Source organism: Botrytis fragariae (genome assembly GCF_013461495.1).
Source record: "Botrytis fragariae strain BVB16 chromosome Unknown tig00000001, whole genome shotgun sequence".
In the NCBI taxonomy this organism is placed as follows: Eukaryota; Fungi; Ascomycota; class Leotiomycetes; order Helotiales; family Sclerotiniaceae; genus Botrytis; species Botrytis fragariae.
In genome coordinates, this window is record NW_023500987.1 from 2,507,658 (window position 1) to 2,527,666 (window position 20,009).

The following is a 20,009-nucleotide window of genomic DNA, read 5'->3' on the forward strand; positions in this document are numbered from 1 at the left end:
GAGAAGAAGAGAAAAAGGACAAGCGTACCAAGGGGAAAGGTGAAAAGATTAGAATGCCTTATCGATCACGGTACCTAACAGTAGAAAGGTTTCAATTTGAATGCAATGATGCAATAAAAAAGATACCTCCCTCCCTCGTACCTACCTAGATAGACAGTAGATGCCCAGTGAACTATTCTCGGCAACTCCTTGATTCCGATTCGACTCGATCCACTTCCCGTCTCCAGGAAAAGAAAGGACCAAGGTCAACGGTACGAGGCGACCAGGTAAAGTAAGCACATAGTACATGGGCAAGCAGGCAAGCGACAAGAGGCAGCAAGTATCCATCATTTATTTGTTTCTTCCATATCTTCCTCCAATTAAGACGTCATGTCTTTCCCTCAAAGTGTTTCATCCATACTAGCACTTGAATTCTTAACATTAAAACCATTCAATTTCCTATCAAAGCATACCATGAAGGAGGAAGTCTGCATGAAGGCTCTATCATTGCCATGTATTTTCCCATCATCGAAGACATTCGGAGATACTCAGCTCACCTGCTATCCACCTCAAAACCAGACTTATCACCCACTTATCTCCTCCCTTACGTTTCATCAAATGTTGTGACCATACCATATAGCAAGTTCCCGGGTTATCAATCACCTTGAGAGATTTGGGGCGGAAACTCTTCCACTTTCTCAAAGATTGCAATATAAAATTGTCTCTCAAATTAAAACGACTAGGAACGGACCCTTAGATTGAAGTTACACGGCGGTAGGCTACATTGCATTCCCGTCCATTATGTTGGACAACGCAACGAGCGTGGATGCACCTTTCCGTGACTTGATGAGCTTGTTCCTGCATGTGAAAATCTCTCTTTCATCCAATTCCAATATCATTTATTTGAACCTCCAGCTGTAAATACCCAAAGAAGTCAAGTTGACTTAAGCTTCAGAAGCCCGTTTCCAAGAAACAGCTCGTATTACTAACAACCAGCCTTGTTGCATATCTTGGTCAAGACACCCATCAACAGAATTAACAAACGCACCGTTGACCGCAGATGCAATGCAATCTACCAACAACTCTATAGTACTGATCAATTGTTGTTCTCCGGATTCCAAGTGACTCGAATTTTGCAAGAGTACAAAAGATTTTTACGCGACAGACGAGGATCTAGGGATTCCAGGATGCAATCTCTAGCTGTGCATCATGTCCAGGGAATCCGCTCACGGAATATTTGGCTCACAAGTACTTCTCAGTGTAAATAGCATTCACGTACATAACAATGTGGCTTCATATTGCAAAATTTGCAGTAGATAATGCACGTTGTGAAATCATCTGTTCATTTCAAATTATTGAAAAGAACAACGCAAATCATTAATAATTAACATCCTTTGGTTTTCGCCAAGTCATACCTGATTTCCACTCCATCGCTACCAATTTACCAACGCCATATTCACCGTCAAAGATCGACAGGAAGACAAACGAATGGTTACCGACAACCAAAAACCGCAAGGATATTCATGCACAGATGGACAGTTGTGCTACAGGGGATCTTCCAAGCAAATTAACGAAGGAGTACGAAGACTGGCCGAAAGTTGCACCGTTTGTAGCCAATTTCGGGAGGCTGCAGAAAGGGCCTTACTCGGCTCTTAAAGCTTCCTTTTGCGCCTGAGGCGAAGAAATTTCAGTCATAGTCGTGCCATTACCTTCGATATCGGCAGCCCACAATGCTGCACCAACTGAGAGATCATTAGCATTGGTCTAGGAGTAGAGCTAAAAGCGGGGGTAATTACCAGTGTTGGTGAATGAGAAGAGAATGGATGCAATAGGGACAAGTTCAAGAAGAGTTGCGACGGTTCCGAATCTACACGAAAGTTAGTTAGATAAAATCTGTACTGGTAGATCTTGACAAAAAGTGGTGTCATCTAGCTTTGTGATACCTGTCAAAGACGAATTTGTAGAGCTGATGTGTGCAGGAAGCAGGGCGGAAACTGATAGGAGCACTGCACTTGCCAGGTACAAATGCAATGCAGATCTCAAAAGCCGTGCGTTTGAGCTCTGCAAAGACGAGGGGCATTGTAAAAAAAATAAGAGAGACGACATAAGAAGAAAAAACTCACGATGTGTATGCCCCAGAGTGCTCCTTAAGCCATGCTTCTTTTTGTGCATTAGACCATCCCTTCAATTGGAAATACTAATAATTCTGTCAGCTTGAGTGTATTTGTCAAAGAATGGTATTGAAATATACTCTCGAATGAACCCCTTCACCTCTCTGTCGTCCCTGCAGACCAACAAAGATTACCGTACCAACAACTGGAATGAGATTCAATGGCAGATACATCAAATATCTTACCAAGCCTCCAAAGCTATACTTTTGACCATATCCTTTAACAACTTTACCTAATTTTCTCATTGGGTCACCGAATTTTCCTGATTTGATCTCTCGTCCACCTTGTACAACTTCTGATTGACCTTTTGCCACCATCACTCCATCAAATGTATCAACAAGAGCATCTGCAATGAGGAAATTCTTGGAAAGCATAGTGACAATTGTGCTAGATTCAGAGAGGGTCAAGAGGACTGCAGAGACTGCAGCGAGAGGTCCATCGGTGAAAATGAGAACGGCAAGTTGTGGTAGATAGGTAAACATGAACATCACAACTACGACGATGACGGATAGAGACAGAGTGGGTACAAGTTTCGACAAGAGGGGTTTCCATAATGTGCGATGCGAGAGGAAGTAGAAAATTCCCTGTGTGAGGAAATGGTTAGCTTGTGATGCGATAGAACAGTGAAAAAGATATGATTTAGAACTCAACGGACTTTAATGGGGTAGAGATAAGCTCCACTGATTGCTGCTGAACGTGCCAACTCCTTTGCTTTATCGAAGTCTTCCTTTCTGTTGTTCGAAATCTATTAGTACTGCGAACAGAGGGGTAATGCTCCGAATGAACCTACGCAACCTCCTTGGCTTTGGCGCCTGCTTTTTCCATTGAGCTTGACATTTTGGTTGTATTCTCGATTTTGATTGTGTAGTAATTCTTGGGTACAATCACAGGAATATGAGGTTGTAAAAGAAGAAGAATGAACGAAAGAATTGTTGAGAAGAAGAATTACTGCCTACTAGGTAGTTACGAGGTAGATACGTATGAAGGAACTAAATGCCATGTTTTCTTTTCCATGCGTTCTAGAATTCCTGTAGCAGGAGCATCAAAGGCAGTGTCGTCATTGTCCTTGGCATTAAGATCCCCGCGTAAGTGGCGACATCGGCCGCTTTCCCCGCAGTGGCCCGAGCCGAACACCGCAAACTCAATTTTTATCACTCTTACCAAAATGCCGAACGCTACCCCAGTCTACTACTTCGGGCGATAACAAGCCTCACCTCGTCCCCATTTGAAGCCCCGGCGTCTTTAACTTGATGATATCAATATTTGGAGCACCATAGTCGCCCGCTAGAATTTAACAATCAGATCCTCCACATTCCACTCACCGCTAATATCAGCACAGATAGTGGCTTCGTTTCATAAGCTTCTAGATCTATTGTGATGGTGAGATACGAATTGTATTGCGCACACAGGCTCATACTTGTCTCACCTGGTAATCGGAATTCTTGTCAGCTCATACATTCGACCTCTTGGAATTCGTCTCGGAGAAGATTGTCCTCAACCTTGCCTCTGGCTGTTTTCTAGACCTCGTTGGAACACAACAAGATGATTTTTTGCTACATTTCAAGATAACGACTACCTAGTGTTATCCAACGAGGATGACTGTGACAAGACCATGTGTCACAGCAACACCAGAATTTGTTGGCGATGGGTTCGACTTTAATCTTTCACTTCAGAACACGTCAAAACGATATCACAATAAGAGTCTGACTTGCATTAATGTAACTTTCATTAAGTCGTTTTCGCTATATACAATAGCGAGACTGAAACCTTTGATGACGAGCATCAAAAGAACGAGCCTCCAAGATCTAAACAAGACAATAACCAGGGTAAGGTATCATATGATTTCCCTTTATTAACGCCTGCAACTCCAATGCTCATAATCATGTGTTTATCCCACTGATGTACCCCCTAAACTCCGACCATGGAAGGTGTGCTATATTGGAACGAGAAGATTGCAAAGAAAAGAAACTGTGTCGAGCAAAACAGCGAGTGCTGGCAATTTTAAACTCCGACAGTGATATCTTCAATCTTCTCCTCCCTAATCTGAACCTTTTCCAATGCTGCGGACAGTTCCTCTTGTTGTTTCTTTTGTTCCATTTCGTACAAGTATTGTGCATACTTCGATCGTTTGTTGTGAATTCCGCACTCGGTCTTCTCAGTGCCCTTCCATCTTCCAGCACGTTCGTCCTCTCCTTCCTTTACTGGCTCAGTTGAATGCCAATCTCCAACACTCTTGTATCCGCGATCCAACAAGTCGTTGTATGGAACATCGTTCTCCTTGATATAGTTTTGTACCTCCTTGAAGCTCCACCCTGCCAAAGGGTTGATCTTGATCAAGCCAGCTTCGTCCACCTCGACGATGTCCAAGCTCTCTCTCTTGGCACCTTGACTTCTTCTTCTGCCAGTCAAGACTGCAGCAACATCCAACTCATTGTATGCTCGTTGAGCGGGCTCGACCTTGGCAACCCAATCATACAAATCGGCGTTGGTCTTCCATAGTTCCTTGCCATGCTTTCCCTCAAAATCTCCAACAGTTTGGCAACCTTCTGGCTTATAAACATGCAAGTTTACATTTGGATATCTGCTCTTGGTCTTCTCAACCAATTCGAGTGTTTCGTTGAAGTGATACAGGGTATCAAGGAAGATAGCATCGATGCTTGGTAGCTCTGGTGTTTCCTTTTGGAGCTTACTTAACATATCAAGTGTGACAAGACCTGTTATTCCAAAAGCAGTGGTTTGGTAGAGGTTTGGGAAGGTTATTTTAGCCCATCGGAGAATGTCCATAGGCTGAAGATTGTTGAGTGATGCATTGATAAACTTGAGGTGAGGCTTGGTGAGGACAATTTGAGGAAGAGAGCTCTGAGATGATGCTCCAGAAGCATATCCCGACTCGAGATTCGAGGCAGATGATTCGCGGTGGAGTCCCATGTTGATATATTTTTCGGTTGAGCGAAAGAAGAAAACTTTTTATTGGTTTGAAATAGCAAGTCGAATACAAGTAAACAAACTTTTCCTTAAGATATTGCTTTTTAGAGAAAAGAGTAAAAGTTATATGAGGTTGATGACAAGTTGGAAGTTGAAAGAGGAAAGTGATGCCAAAAGTCCAGCGATAATAAATGGCACAATTATCTTGTCGATGGTGTGATCCAATCTAGTTTCACGAGTTGCAAGAGAATATGATAAAGAGATATGATTTGAGATGATGTTATGTTGTGTATAGGTATTATAAAGAGGTAGAGAGTATGATCACACAATGCAAAAGAAGTTGAAGTGGAAGTGAAGTGGGAAAGATGATTCGAGTGCTGGTATATACTCTCTTGGTATATCTCTCCCATCGACAATTACAAAAGAAAAGTGGATCATCACACAAAAGCACGACATTTCGTTATTCTTACAAAGACGGACTTACACTTTTTCAGGCAAAGACAAGTAATCATTCTTTCATTACCGCATTACCGTGCCATAACTCCGTGGGCAGGAAGTGCTGTCATCGAGGCTTGAGAAAGACCTGGCTGCCTTATTTTGCCTTATTCTGAGAATTTGATATGGCGTGATAGACGCTAGTAAGGATTGAGGTCTTATCATTTTTTTATGCTTGTTTTATTTGGTGAACCACTTTCCTGACTTTACTGAATGAGGCAGAGTTTTAAGAGGCTGTGATGCAAGAGAAGGTTCTTTATTCCTCTTTGGTTCCTGAATCTCGGGTCCTTTGTATATCGAATTGTTAATTGAAGTTTTTTGAAGTCAGATTTTATGGTGGCAATTTTTTACTTATTTTTACAAATTTAAACTCATTCGGGTTTCTTATTTCTATTTAAAATAAACCTGTTTCCTTCATTGTATCGATCTTTCGATGTTCACTCACTTGTTGATTCTTCATTAATAGAAAGCGTCTCATGCTAACATATCGAAAAGTCGATCCTCAAATCATCTTCTCGGTAATCGGATGGCTTTGATCACCCCTGCCGATTGCTTTCACTTGTGTCATTGTTAACAAAAAGCACGACATTTCACGTGATATGACAACTTCACTGCTTACAAATGATTTTTGGGTGGAGTTTGGATCTTTGGTGCAGATTGAGGAGGCGAAGTTTCGCAGGGCGGGTAGATGAGTGTGTCTGATTGGTAATTGGAAGTTCTCAGATGCTTACGAGTTTGAGGTTCTTATCTTTTCTATGGAGTAGAGTCTTTTGTTTTGATTGATGGGTGTCATTATTCTACAAATTTGAGTTCCATAATTGGGCATTTGATGCGTGAATTGTTTGGACGGGTGCGGAAATTCTGTGGTGTCCGGTGAACGGTGAGGTTCGTAGACTCGTAGCATGTTTTTGTTCTAGTGGATGATTCTTTAGCCAGGAGAGAAATGAGGCTAGCGGAGTCTCATCAAATGTCGCTCGGTACAGTCCATCAATGGAGCATATCCACGGCTTCAGTATCAAACGTTCGGATACGGAGGATATGAATGATTGTGAAGAGTACCTACGGACTCCGGAGAATGCATCTCACAATAGCACTCAGTCGATAGTAGATGTGACTGTTAACATCCAAATCAGCATCCAGTTATAAATCCTCCATGGTAAAGCTAAGCTATTCTATTTCCACACCTTACAATATCTTTCCGTGGAATCAACTTCACACCCTGGAACGCAACAACATCAACCTTGAACCTTCACACTATAAACATGATTATCCATACATGTACACCCGACTATCATCCGACAACCATGAAGGATTTAAGTATGTAATCTGCTCTGTCATTCATACATCAGATTGTGAGGTTGGGTACCTATTGGTACGTACAGATTGATAGATGTCAGTGGGCGGAGCAGTCGGATGATAGATGATGCACACGGAACAATATCCACTATTGAATATCTATTCGTTGACTTGTTGAACGAGGACTGGAAAGGATCGGAGAATAAATAGATTTTCTTCTCGGTACTTGTTTTTGAAGTGTCGTTTTGCTAAAGAAGGGGAAATGGACATAGAGTCATGTGATAGCTGTTTTGTTCATGAATGCATACATGATGCTGAAAATTCTATCTCTCTTCTCTTATTAAATTTCCCCCATGTAATGTGTAATGAGGACACATTCTCGAATCTCTAATCGTAAGGCACTACCCGTGTTGGGTCCGATTCCCTTTCGAAACCTCTTCATCTTGTTCCCGAACCAAACCCCCTTCTGGCCGTTTTCTCGATCTAAGGTCTTTGGATTCCAGGTATCCGAGTACGTACTGGTTTTTGTATAGTCGCACACACTGCTGTATTTTTGGGCAATCAACCGGGTCTCTCATCTTAACATCTAGGATTTCGTTTGCTATTGAGAGTTCTGATGACGGTGATGGAATGATGATGTTGGTGCTGGTAACGTCTAAAGATTATAGCGAGAATACTTTTATCATCGAAATGATATCATCAATTTCAATGCGAACTCTCGTCGGAACTCTCGGGCTGTGAACAAAATGAATGGTACTGCTGATTAGATTAGTGAGAGAAGGGCATTCTGTGTTGTGTATTGAGCTTGTAATCCTCTGTATGGGTAATTGACATTGCAGAAACCAATGAAAAGTATCGTTCTCTTTTGTTGATAAGCTGTGTGATCAATGATTGCGAGCAGTATGAGGGGTTGTTGAATTCTCAAGTATCAAAGTTATGATCGGTCGTTCCTTATTAAATAGATTTGGGATTGGTGGTATATATGTATTGCGTTATATTATTAGTATGGAGGAATGACCAACTATTTTAGATCGTGTGCTTCATTTACTCACTCATTTCATATATGTGACTACGTAGCTATCAACACACGACAGGGACCTAACAAGTAAATCCGCGCTATGCGTCGGTGTTGGGAATAGATGATTCTTAGAAACGAAGACATACAGACCGATGCGGAATAATGATATTAGAAACCCTCTTTCTTCAGTGGTACTCCGAGGAGTAAGTAAATTTGGTATGTGCTGGGTTTCAAATTTCCTGCATCAACCTTCAGATACTCAAAAGGCTTCCTTATCCCATTGCTGTTGGGAACGACAATATCAAAAGAAGAGATCTTGAATATGTAAATACCTGCAGTAGGTTTGTTCTTCCCTCTTCTTCATGCCCTGTGTACACACTAACCTTCCCTCTTTATGTATGCAGTATATCGATATCTTTGTGCTTGTTGCTAAATTCATAAGAACACTCACTTCTGCTATCTTGTGCGCATAGATCAGAGGTATTTTAGATAGAATTTCACTTTCTGTTTGAGAGGATGGGTGGGTGGGAAGCATGTATAACTGCGGTCCAATGAGACCAGAGAAATGTAGCTCGATGGCTCCTTATGGTTGAAGGATACTAGCATAGGATCAACAAAACGATCACTAATTTACATGAGGAATTGCGAGATAAAGCTAGTTTATGATAGGTGATTAAACAATCGATGTGAGTGATGACTGTTATCGTTCTGGTCTTCATATTTGTGTTTATTTGAAAGCACTAGCTTTGATATCTTAATTTTGATAGTTCGTACAGTATGTAGGTATGAAAACAAGCATTTGATACTGGCTATGCAATACGCAGTCATAAGACAATGAGCATATACCAGGTAATTATGAGGGGTTTGTGTTAGCTCGGAGAATCAAACTACGAAAATGATTGTATTCGTACCCCTCCCAATGCCCCCCTCAAAAACCTGTAACAATCCTCTCAAACCTCGGTACATCCCTTCTAAACTTTTCCGGCTCGTCCCTCGCTCCATCTTTCCAATACTCATACTCCATCCACACGTTCTCTGGCATCTGTTCCTCCGTCGCCTTCAACCAATTTCCTAACTCAGGTGCAAGAGGTACAACTCCCGTCTCCAATACATATTCATCCCAAAGTTTGATCAACTCTTTCAATTTCTCCGGCTGCTCATCAGCCAGATCGTGTATCTCTCCAGGGTCAACAGAGAGATTATATAATTGCCATTTTTCGGTTCCCTTAGGCTTAGGTATAAATACGATTTTCCAAGATCCTTTGCGCAAAGCAGCCCGACCGCATGTTTCCCAGCCGGAGATGAAGTCTTCAGCATGAATGCGGGGGGATGTGCCGGATATGAAGGGCAGCATGGATTTACCACGCATAGGTACGATTTCTCTTCCTTGATATGTGGGCGCCGGGTGCTGGGTTCCGGCCATTTCGAGGATAGTGGGCGCGAGATCCATTACGGTGGCGAAATTGTGCGTTATACTATTGGAAGAATGGGTATTGAAATTTGAGGGGAATTGAGCAACGAAGGGAATTCGAACACCCCCTTCGGTGGTATAGGCTTTGTAAAGACGACTGGGTGCTGTGGCAGCTTGTGCCCAGCGTGGCCCGTACCAGATGAAACTATCTCCGTTACCGAGATTCTCTAAACTATTATTATAGTATTTTTGTAAGTGTTGGATCATGCTTCCTTGGACAATAGGGTAGGCTTCATAAGCAGCACCTTCGGCACCATTGTCTGACATGAAGCATATGAAAGTGTTATCGAGCTCTCCAGTATCCTCTAGATACTTGACCACGCGTCCAACGTTATAGTCGATACATTCAACCATCGCAGCGAATACTTCCATTGCTTTACATGACTTTGTTTTTTCTTCGGCAGTGAGATCGTTCCATTCTTTCACTTCGTCTGCAACAACGGGATGGGGCTCCACATCTGGAGATATCAACCCGAGATCTTTAAGTCGTTGAAGACGCTGCAAACGAAGCGCATCGGGTCCCGCATCATACACTCCTTTATACTTCGCCACAAATTCTGGCGGGGCTTGCAACGGCCAATGAGGAGCCGTGAAAGGGAAGTAACCAAAGAAAGGTCTCTCATCTTTCTTTTCATTTTTCTCTTCTAGATATTCAAGCATCTTATCTCCATACCCATTACTTGAGTACCAATCCTCGGGTAACTTCTTGACATATTCTCCATCTTCACTGTGGAGTGCTATGAAACTCATAGTCATAAACTCGGGGATTTGATCGGGAGCATGGAGTTGAGGTTCGTAGCCATAATGATTGCTACAGGCGGGCAGATGAGCAAAGCTTCGCTCAAATCCACGAGCTTTTGGGGAACGCTCAGGGGTTAGACCGAGGTGCCACTTTCCAGCCATCTGGGCGGGTTAGCTCAATCTCAAGTAGCACGTTATCATGATGGTAATTATCATGAGGAGAGAAAAGAAGGGAAATCAAATATACCAAAGTCAAATATCCATCGTCTCTCAGAATTTCTGGTAAAGTAGCAACCTTCTCATTCAAGTACCCTTCATACCCTGGCATGCCTCTCTGTGGCGCCGTTGACATCTTCCCACTTGGATCATTTTGCCCAGAAATATTGGTCCACTCGATCAAATTTCCGAGACCGGCAATATGATGATCGGTGCCTGTCATTATCATTGCTCGTGATGGAGAACATGCGGCTGCAGCATGGAAATCCGTGAAGCGGATTCCGGCTTGTGCTATTTTGTCGATGTTTGGAGTGTTGATTTCCCCTCCGAAGCACGAGAGATCCGAGAATCCTAAGTCATCGGCGACAATTACGAGGAAGTTGGGACGTTTCGGGGAGGGCATTGTGAATCGGGGGTGGAGTGAGGCTCAAGTCTGGTATGATGTTTGTAGCTCGATTCCAAAGAATTACAAAGACAAGAGAGAGAAAAGGAGAATATGGCACGAGTTTGATGTTGAGTCCGTCTGCTTTGCAACCAAGGAAATCTTACCTCGAATAAACTCCCATTATTGTACTCACAAAAGATCAGATGATGTTCCTTCTGTTGACCAAGTGTCAGAGCATTAGCGGCATGTTCGTCGCGTTGCACTCCACAAGTATTCGTAAGAGAGTGGACTGAGTACTTCCATGAATGCTCCATGATTGGCGCAGGAGACTAAATATATTCACAGATAGATTGATCACCAAGACATGTGCAGTAGTTTCAATCTTAGATGATGTTGCAGTCTTCGGAAGTATAATTCCATAATCACTGACCATAAAAGTGGAGCATAATCTATTTTGATCCAATCAAATGGATATCAGACAACACCAATGTACCCCGCACGAAATGGATTGCGCGGTCCAGTAAAATAGATCGCTCCCCCTTGTTGCTCTTCCCCATACCATGCAACCTCGTCATCGAATTGGATATGCTTGTCAAGACGTGATTAATGCTTGTGATGACCACATGAGATACGCATACGAAAAGCAGAATGCTGGAAATGACTGAAATTTGCTTCGACTATATACAACTAGATGAAAGTCCCGAAGATCTAGCATTGTAATGTGGAATATCTAGATCTTGTCTAATTTTTGACCAAGGTAGTCATCATGAAGAATTCAACACTTGGCAAAGTACGAGCGTACTGGCTGGCAAGCGTAGTTTGTATGGGAGGATTTCTATTTGGCTATGATAGTGGCATGTGTGTATCCCTTCATTTCTTACTCACCTGCTTGTGTGTTTGCTCGATTGTTTGTTTTACTAACAGTCATATAGTGTTGGTAAGTACATCGTGATAAAGTCAGCGCAGTAGTATAAGTACGGAATTTTAACGATGAATAGGTGGAGTCTTGACTCTCAAATCTTTCGTAAATGATTTCAAATACTCGACCGCTCATGCAACTCGCGTGAGTTCTCTTGCTGTTGGCCTCCAACAAGCGGGTGCTTTTGTAGCATGTTTCTTCATATGGCCCATTGCGGATCGCATTGGGCGCAAACTATCATTACAAATCGCTTCGTTTATTTTCATTATTGGTGCCATAATGGAGACTGTCAATTCTCATAGCATGGCAGTATTTTATGCCGGGAGAGTTATCGCTGGCGTCGGTCTTGGAGCTGCAAGTGTGGTTGTTCCAATGTTTAATGCGGAGATGGCACCGAAAGAATTGCGAGGACAGATTGGGAGCTTTTTTCAATGGTTTTACACTTTTGGTTAGTTTCAGTGGAGTCATAAACAAGCACCCGAATAGAATCTAACATTAGTATAGGAATTTTTACTTCGTATTGGGTTGACTATGCTATGGCAGAAGTAGTCCCTTCTGTGTCCAGGCAATGGCAGATTCCCATCGGTCTCCAGATTATACCAGCTTGTCTTCTTGGTTTGGGAATGTTTACTCTGAAGGAAAGTACTCGTTGGCTTACCAAGAAAGGAAGACATGACGAGGCTTGGGAAAGTTTGAAGTGGATTCGAGCAGATGAATCGCAAGCTACGATCGAAGAGATGGAGGAAATTCGTGTAGGCGTCGAAATGGAACAGAGAGCTACCGAAGGGTTTCACTTGAAGGGTATGTTTCCTCATCTTCTTAACAAAGTGAAGTAGATACTAATGTTCCATAGAACTTGTTGAAAGGGATAACTTCAATCGTATTTTCACAGCGTTCGCCATTTTCACAGCTCAACAAGCTACAGGTGCAACAGCTTTTGCTTATTATGGGCCCCAATATTTCAAGCTGCTGGTCGGCGGTGGAAATCGGGATTTACTGCTGACTGCCATCTTCGGTGCAATCAAAATTGTAGCGTGTGGAATCTTTGTACTCTTCCTTTCCAATCGCATTGGTCGACGAGCAGCTTTGATTGGCGGAGCAGTATTCATGAGTGCTTGTCAGATTACGACTGCAGTCGTGGTCAAAGAGCTTCCAGCTACAAAGACTGCGGGTGTCACAAGTAGTGGAATTGCAACAGTGGCTCTCATCTACATGTTTGTTATTGCATACAATCTTTCATGGGGACCACTGCCATGGCCATATGTGTCTGAGTAAGAACTTTCTACCCGTGCATTCATGACCTTGTATTTTGCTAATTTCTGATGCAGAATCTTCCCAACGAGAATCAGAGAACCGGGTATTGCAATTGGAGTTTCATCCCAATGGCTTTTCAACTTCGTTTTCTCCTTAACGACTCCGTACATGATCGAGAACCTTGGATGGTAAGTAAAACACACATAAACACTCGAATCTATATTTTGCGGAGAACTAACACACAGCTAGGGGTACATTCCTACTCTGGGGTCTATTCGATGGCATAATTGCAGTTGTATCATTCTTTTTCTTGCGCGAAACTCAAGGATTGAGTCTGGAAGAGATAGCACATAATGATTATGGGCGTGCAACAACTTTCAAAGAGGACGATATCTTGGTTCAACATGGCCCGACGACAACTTACGGATCGGCGTCTAATTAAGAGGCCAGCAAATCCGTCATACTAATGATAAATGGGAATGTAGATGATTTCAGATTGTGACATAAAAGTCTCGTTAGGTTTAATTACACAGAAATAGTATCACTTTAGGCTTATTCAATTCAAGGTTACACCATCAAAGGCATGATGAAGTAGTCAAACTCTTTTCAAGATTGTGAATTTTCGTCCAATTTATGCTCCCCTCTTCTCAACTCCCACTAGAGAGCTACAGAAATTTACCAGTTAGTAAATCCGTCACGAACTATGACTCCAGTCACAACTCTATAACGGTAATTGCTGATTCTGAAAGGAACCAGACACTTGAAGGCCGACAAAGGCCCGTGCTGAGTCGCTAACCCCCTTATCTAGCGCTCCAATCAAAACAAGTAGAGCGACTTCTACATTCTAGAATGATAATTGAGCATACTGGATAGAGTCGCAGCATGTATACTTTCTTGCCTGCATAATGTACCATTTCGTCCACTCCTTTTATTTCTCGTGAAGTGCGCATATTTATGCTAACGTGCTGCTTTCAGGTTTCTCGCCGACCTGCGATACTTTCCCTCTCAAGTAGCATGGACTAGATGCCGTGTTGATGATGCCAATACAGCGTATCTATATGTTTCCATCCATTATTCATCCGCAGGCTCCAGTCTTTAGATTATTTAGTGTTGTAGATCGTGCTGCAGTATATTTCTGCATCATTTTACATCTGTGAACCTATCATTTGAATACATTAGCACTTGGACGTAGTATCTACCTCGCATATGATGGAACTGCAACAAACTCCATACTTATGACTATACTAGGCCATATTTCTCTTACATCCATTCATTCCTATCAATTTGGAGATTTTCAAACCCTGGTCCTCGCTTTTGGGTCCTATTCTTCTCATCCACCACTCTCGCGTGATAGATTGTAGACCATCTTTGCTATACTGATCCCTCTTCTCGTATTATGATATGTACGGCCGTAGCTTGACGATACGTTTTGGATCGCTGCTCTGAAGTTCAGACTTGGTAGTTCAGTTAACCTGAATCTGGCTGTACAACAGAGACTATACGAAAAGGTTCGCTTCGCATCTGATGCAGAAACTATAGCGCTCTGAAGCGAATTGTATGAGCAAGAGAATTGTCGTTGAAAGGGGGGAGGGAGAAAGAGTGACTAACCAAATGTACAATCTGAATCGCAGAGCCATCGAAATGGTCGCGAAGGCTCGAGATGAATGACTTCGTACATATTCGTAGCGGCAGGATATCAATAGTCCATGAGGTGTCTGCATATTGCTAATGAGAAAATTGGTAGGAGTAAGGTAACAAATAGTAATCATACAAGGATATGAGGTAGGGCGATCGATCGAGGTTCCATCTCTCGTCATGTATGTGCGGGAATTACTCGTTCCACTTTGCATTCATTCCTAGTTCTACCTTCCTTTGTACCCCTTCATGTATTCTTTTGATGTCTATCATCACGTTCTTTATGTTGCTGCAGACCTTATACCTTTGGGATACCGCGATGTGCTCTGGGAGGATGGTCGTGGATAATTGGAATGGAAAGGGAACTTGCCAACATTAGAGGGGCTAAGAGAGAAACTCTTTACATGAGAGTGAGCATGCGGCTTGATAAGTATGGTCTTACTTCGGAAATGGATTATCAAACTAACTGCTTAACTTGAGGTCGAGTTGCCCTTCTCTTTGTCTTCTCTTGGCTGGATCTATCTTTCTCTGCTATCTAATCTAGGTTTGTCGCATATGCTCTCTATCTCTCTATTGTCTTCTATCGATTCGATTCTCTTTCGCTTTGTATGTTCCCGCTGGTACATAGATGCTGTCTTGGTATGCTCGTAAAAAGCGCTTGATCGAGGTCGTCAATAGATTGAATGTCTGTTAATAGAATGCCAATCTACATCAAGATCTCGCGTATTCTATGAAGGGATGAATCTTGGCTATGATCGATGGCAGAAAGGTGTAGCAACATATTCAGGATTCGCACAAGGTAGTCAGTGAGTAGAAGGAAAGTAGAAAAAGGTCACGTATAAAAGCAGAGGAATACCTACGCTCGGGCAGATAAGACAGGTCGTGTTAACTGGAGAATCATAAGAATCGCAACTAAGAACCACATTGGTACCTCTCGAGTAGACAGTCAACAACGTCACGAAATAGCTAAATGGATATATCTCAACCAGGCTCTAGCTACTCCTTGGAGACTGTCCAAATTCCATGTATTAGAAATCATGTGCCATATATAAATAAGCCTGTACTGTCAACAACACCGTAAACCTCGAGGCGTACGGGTCAAAAAAACCGTAACAACCATCTCTGCCATACTTCCTCTCTGGCTTCAATGTTCCAACGGTTGCGCTAGCAACAATACATCGCGCTAGTGATTGAAGCATCAACAACTTCAAGGCTCTCCTTAGATATAAGCTTCTCAACATGCGACCTTTGAGAAAACCATTAACACATACTTTTGGATATCTAAAGGGCTTTCCAACAAGATAGCAACCCTTCACTTTGACTACTTCTGGTCTCTTCAACTTGACATAAAAACCTATCACCTTCAACGCAAGTTGTCTTTCTTCTCAAAACCTCTCAGCCCTACGAGTCTTTCCCCGCAAAGCAATCACCGAATTCGCGAGGAACTCCGATAAAAATATTATTCTCATCAGGAATAATCCAAGGTGAATACCAGACGCTGTTCACCAGCCACATTACTCGCATTTTCTGTGAGGAATCATTTCGCAACCGAAGTTAACAGACTTTTGAAGGTTAGAACATTCTCATAATATTTCCATATCCTCTTAGGATATCAAGTTTGTCTCATGGATGAAAGGCTAACTTTTTTGATGAAGTGAGATATTAAGAAAGTATCTCACACATCTTTATCACTATCAGATTAACCTTACAAACACCGGTAAGACACAAATCATATTCTAATTCTATCAATCCTTCGAATCTGGGCTGACAATCAAAAGAGAAATAGACAAGATGCCTAAAGACTACCAACACATCGTCTTTCTCAACAACTACTTCAACAGTCTCCCCAATCCCGACATCTTGACGGAGCCAACAAAACAGACTGCGATTAGATGCAACGCAGCACACATCCCACCAACAACTCCAGGTGTTGATGGTGTCGATTCACAAATTGTCGGAAGGTATGAGTTAACACTTATTCTCAGGATTAGTCATGAAGCTAACATAACACACAGACATATCAGCGAATGTCGAAGACGCGCGCGTAATCAACCTCGAGCCGAACGCAACAAGGCGTGGCAAGTAGACATCCTCGAAGCAGCCTACCGCCAGAATCATTATCCATCCGCAGGAGAGAGGATGATCTTGATGTACCGAACTGATTTAAGCTACAGGAAGATCAAGAATTGGTTCGAGCAAAAGGCGAAGATGCTGAAGAAAGCAGGCGGAGGTCCTGTCGGTCCAAACCCCGGCAGCAACAAATATTCGACCAAGATGTGGAAGGCATATTTTGCAGATCCAGTTGGTTATGTTCAGAAGTTGATGAACGGCGAGATCGATATGGTGACTGGTGCCGCAATTGGTCAAGCGGTAAACAACTTGGTTAATGCACCGGCAAGTGACCCTATAAACAACACGGGCGAAAATCCTAATCTAGGAACCTTGGCACCTGGCACAACAATTGTTCCCGGCCCCGACTATCAATCTGGGCATCAACATAATCAAGGTGGTTGTCCGGATATGCAACCACAGCCATATAACCATTTGAGCCAGTATGAGCAATATGATTACTCGAATGTGCAGGCACCGCCTCAAAGTCCGGTTCCTCGACAAGCACAATACGGGCCACAATCAATGCCCATATATACTCAGGCCCAAGATTCAAAGTCCATGAACTCGGGTATCAGTAGTTACGCAGCAGGGAGGAGCTACCAAGTGAGTGCTGTTCAACCAGCCCCTCGACAGACAGCTCAGCCAGGAGCATATATCGCCAACACCATGTCTCAAGATGTGGTACCAGAATTACTCGATCGCATTAACCAGGCTGTGCCAGATCAATACAACTATGGCATGCCTCCAAATTATCAGTCTGGAATTACACAAGATGAGTTTCCCGATCAGGACGATGGAGAACTTCAGGATCAGGATCAATGGCAGGGTAAATATGAGCCCTTCTATCCTCCAGTTACTCAACTTCATGCTGAGCGATACATGCGTGCATATCCTCAGGCCCTAGAGAGTCGGGCTGGACAATCGTTTGATGAGAATTTTCCCCAGTCTAATGGTCCCGCCCGAAAGAGAAAGTCGATTCCTGATGACGACGAACTCAACCAGGGGCCATACGCCGCACATCTTAGAAAGCGACCTCGTCAAGTCTCCGATTCTCAATTTTCTACCTCGTCTGAAAGTCGAATGCTTGCTGGAGTTGAGGGTAAAATGAGAGTCACCAGAGAGCCAGCTAAGAGACTGAGGGCTTCGAGACCGGTCCAAAAGACCCGTCGACGACCAATAGCTGGCCAGTCCCAGAGTCGAAGAACTTCCGGAAACGGGACTGATGACTCAATGAATTCGTCTTTCGATCACAGTGGCCTGAGATGGTCTCCGCCTCCACCTTCAAGGCTGAATATCAGCCATAGCAGTCCTTATGAGGGAGAGATAGTTGAAGTAGGAGCGACAGTAAGTTTGATTGGTTCTTTCATTTGATACCATCACACTCCTTTCATTCTCCTGCACCCTCCCACTTCTTTATACACCTCTGGGTTCTTCAATTTTTTTGTAAGTGTTTCTTGATGGATAATTTACTGACCTTTGGACGTTGCAGTCTCCTAATATCCGAACTCCCAATATCCGAACTCCTGATGTCCGAGGTTCGGACTTCGAAGCACAACCTCTCGACCCTCTCCTCTTCAGATCTGAGCAAAGTGGTCCTAATAATAGCTTCGAAGATAGTTCTGGACAATCATTTGTCGCCTTCGAACCGCTCATGCAAGAAAGTCTGGGCGACATGACACAGAGCGTAACGCATCCACAACAGCATGCTGCTGCTAACATTCCAGATCCTGCGGCACAACAGTACGATGCAGCTCCTAACTCAAGAGCGCCAAGTCCTACAGTTAACAATAGATCTGGGAGCTTAGATGGGAATTGGGAAACCGATTTGGAAGTCCAAGGACATCAACCACAACAGGATTCTACTTTCCCACAAGGAGAAGCTCAGGATTTTGAGTCGTTCTCTCAAATAGCTCCAGTCTATGCTCCGAATGTGCAAGATATCGAAAACTTCGAGGATGTGCTTCCTGTGCCGTACATAAATGCTCTAGAGCAGGCATTTCTGCACAACGGAGAGTTTGACTACTCGGCATTCTTGGGCAACGACGGCCTTTTCGAGGATTGGGATCCGCCCAATCTCGATGGTAACAATTGATCTCGGCAAGGTGGACCTGGGAGCAATCACTGGTAAAAGATGGGAACACCGTGATTCTATAAAATTGGATATATAATACATGGAGGAAAGGACTGCACTGTTTCAAGGCTTGGGCAGAATTGAAGATACCCGGCGCACATTGTCTGTTTGAATTGGGCTATTACAGTATAGATAATACCACGGATCTTGTAGAATTTACCATGATCTGTTTATGATGTACCTGCAAGATTTACACAAATCACAGATTATCAAAGTATTTTGTTCAGAATTATAACAAATTCCATCAACTGTGATGTCTATTTGACCCTGAGTTTCAATTGTGTATATATAATGGACTTCTATGTGCCTGAACCTCAAAATAACACCACCAGAAGTGTAATAACTTCCGTCCTCCTCAAAGGCTAGCCTGACTGTGTTCGGTGGAGGAGAATGGTAAGAATCGAGGCAAGTTTCGGAAGATACCTAGCAATCGGTATTGATAGTTGTAGAATCAACTGTGAAGGGAAAACTATCGATGCGAAGCTCGCAGTCAGTTCTGTCTCATAGATGCTGAACGTAGTTTAGGCCACTACGCAAGAATAAGGAGGAACTCATTCTATCGTATTGACCAGATTTGCAAACCTTTGAATCTCCATCTTAATCCTCCAACTTAGACTCCCAAACTTGGGATTTCTGCGATAGTTGTGGTCCGCGGCTTTGTGCCTGTTTTTTGAGTGATCGGATTTTCGAGATCGCACCCCGTTACGGGCAGAGATGCCTTGGCAACCAATTCTGATAAGAACGAGGCATTAGACCCAAAAAAATAAGCGATATGGAGATTAACGATTTCATCATATCAAAGGTTTATCGCGTCTCAATACGAACATCTATTTTACCACCCACTTCTAAATAAAAATGCACACAACTTCAATCATTTGATTTCTATATCTTGATTAACTATAATCACAACCTTACAAGAAACCTTTTTGAACAAATTCGAGGTAGAAGAAAGTCGGCATCGGGATTAGACGAATAAAGTCACCAGGTCAACTTGATTCAACCAGGATAACTTGATTCAATTGCGTTTAAGAAATTCTATCGCGACCAGGAGATTTGTTTACGCACACATGACAACCTTTCACAAATTATCAGTTGCGCAGAATTTCAAGTAAATCACCCCACAAGAACAGTAGAAGGCGAGTAACTTTTCGTCCTTCAAAAAATTAATGAGGGAGTCATCAGATCTGACTTTGGACGAAGGACTAGGTTTTATCAATAACAACCAACTGCATCCCTGTCGATTATCTAGATCAATTTTCAG

General features: G+C 42.9%; 6 protein-coding genes across 6 annotated transcripts; 3 read left to right on the top strand and 3 right to left on the bottom strand.

The window, feature by feature from the left end:
* Positions 1 to 53: 53 nt before the first annotated feature.
* Positions 54 to 606, top strand: Bfra_000767 (uncharacterized protein; the record flags this gene model as incomplete). Its single annotated transcript, XM_037331211.1, has 3 exons — positions 54 to 70; positions 161 to 251; positions 448 to 606. The coding sequence occupies 3 exons, from the start codon at positions 54 to 56 to the stop codon at positions 604 to 606; spliced, it is 267 nt and encodes an 88-aa protein (XP_037197544.1).
* Positions 607 to 1,380: 774 nt separating this feature from the next.
* On the bottom strand, positions 1,381 to 3,059 carry Bfra_000768 (uncharacterized protein). Its single transcript, XM_037331212.1, has 6 exons — positions 2,941 to 3,059; positions 2,806 to 2,881; positions 2,231 to 2,734; positions 2,103 to 2,176; positions 1,776 to 1,846; positions 1,381 to 1,721 (listed from the first exon to the last, which is right to left on the bottom strand). The coding sequence occupies exons 1-6, from the start codon at positions 2,985 to 2,987 to the stop codon at positions 1,621 to 1,623; spliced, it is 873 nt and encodes a 290-aa protein (XP_037197545.1). The 5' UTR covers positions 2,988 to 3,059; the 3' UTR covers positions 1,381 to 1,620.
* A 1,092-nt stretch (positions 3,060 to 4,151) lies between these two features.
* Positions 4,152 to 5,078, bottom strand: Bfra_000769 (putative phosphoadenosine phosphosulfate reductase protein; the record flags this gene model as incomplete). Its single annotated transcript, XM_037331213.1, has 1 exon — positions 4,152 to 5,078. The coding sequence occupies one exon, from the start codon at positions 5,076 to 5,078 to the stop codon at positions 4,152 to 4,154; it is 927 nt and encodes a 308-aa protein (XP_037197546.1).
* A 3,734-nt stretch (positions 5,079 to 8,812) lies between these two features.
* Positions 8,813 to 10,715, bottom strand: Bfra_000770 (uncharacterized protein; the record flags this gene model as incomplete). The annotated part of the gene is made up of 2 exons (XM_037331214.1): positions 8,813 to 10,258; positions 10,344 to 10,715. The coding sequence occupies 2 exons, from the start codon at positions 10,713 to 10,715 to the stop codon at positions 8,813 to 8,815; spliced, it is 1,818 nt and encodes a 605-aa protein (XP_037197547.1).
* A 748-nt stretch (positions 10,716 to 11,463) lies between these two features.
* On the top strand, positions 11,464 to 13,312 carry Bfra_000771 (putative mfs quinate transporter protein; the record flags this gene model as incomplete). Its single annotated transcript, XM_037331215.1, is given in 7 exon segments — positions 11,464 to 11,604; positions 11,622 to 11,634; positions 11,696 to 12,064; positions 12,121 to 12,417; positions 12,470 to 12,887; positions 12,945 to 13,058; positions 13,120 to 13,312. The coding sequence occupies 7 exon segments, from the start codon at positions 11,464 to 11,466 to the stop codon at positions 13,310 to 13,312; spliced, it is 1,545 nt and encodes a 514-aa protein (XP_037197548.1).
* Positions 13,313 to 16,296: 2,984 nt separating this feature from the next.
* On the top strand, positions 16,297 to 18,709 carry Bfra_000772 (putative transcription factor sequence protein; the record flags this gene model as incomplete). Its single annotated transcript, XM_037331216.1, has 3 exons — positions 16,297 to 16,466; positions 16,521 to 17,961; positions 18,107 to 18,709. 3 exons carry the CDS (start codon positions 16,297 to 16,299, stop codon positions 18,707 to 18,709), a joined length of 2,214 nt encoding a protein of 737 aa, XP_037197549.1.
* Positions 18,710 to 20,009: the final 1,300 nt, after the last annotated feature.

What these genes read in the sequence shown, in the direction of transcription:
- Bfra_000768 (XM_037331212.1), bottom strand. Translation starts at nt 2,987, where the DNA reads ATGTCAAGCTCAATGGAAAAAGCAGGCGCCAAAGCCAAGGAGGTTGC. An exon ending in GTGAAGGGGTTCATTCGAGA is followed by an intron (nt 2,177 to 2,230) that starts GTATATTTCAAT and finishes CAGAATTATTAG; the next exon opens with TATTTCCAATTGAAGGGATG. An exon ending in CTTCTCATTCACCAACACTG is followed by an intron (nt 1,722 to 1,775) that starts GTAATTACCCCC and finishes ATGATCTCTCAG; the next exon opens with TTGGTGCAGCATTGTGGGCT.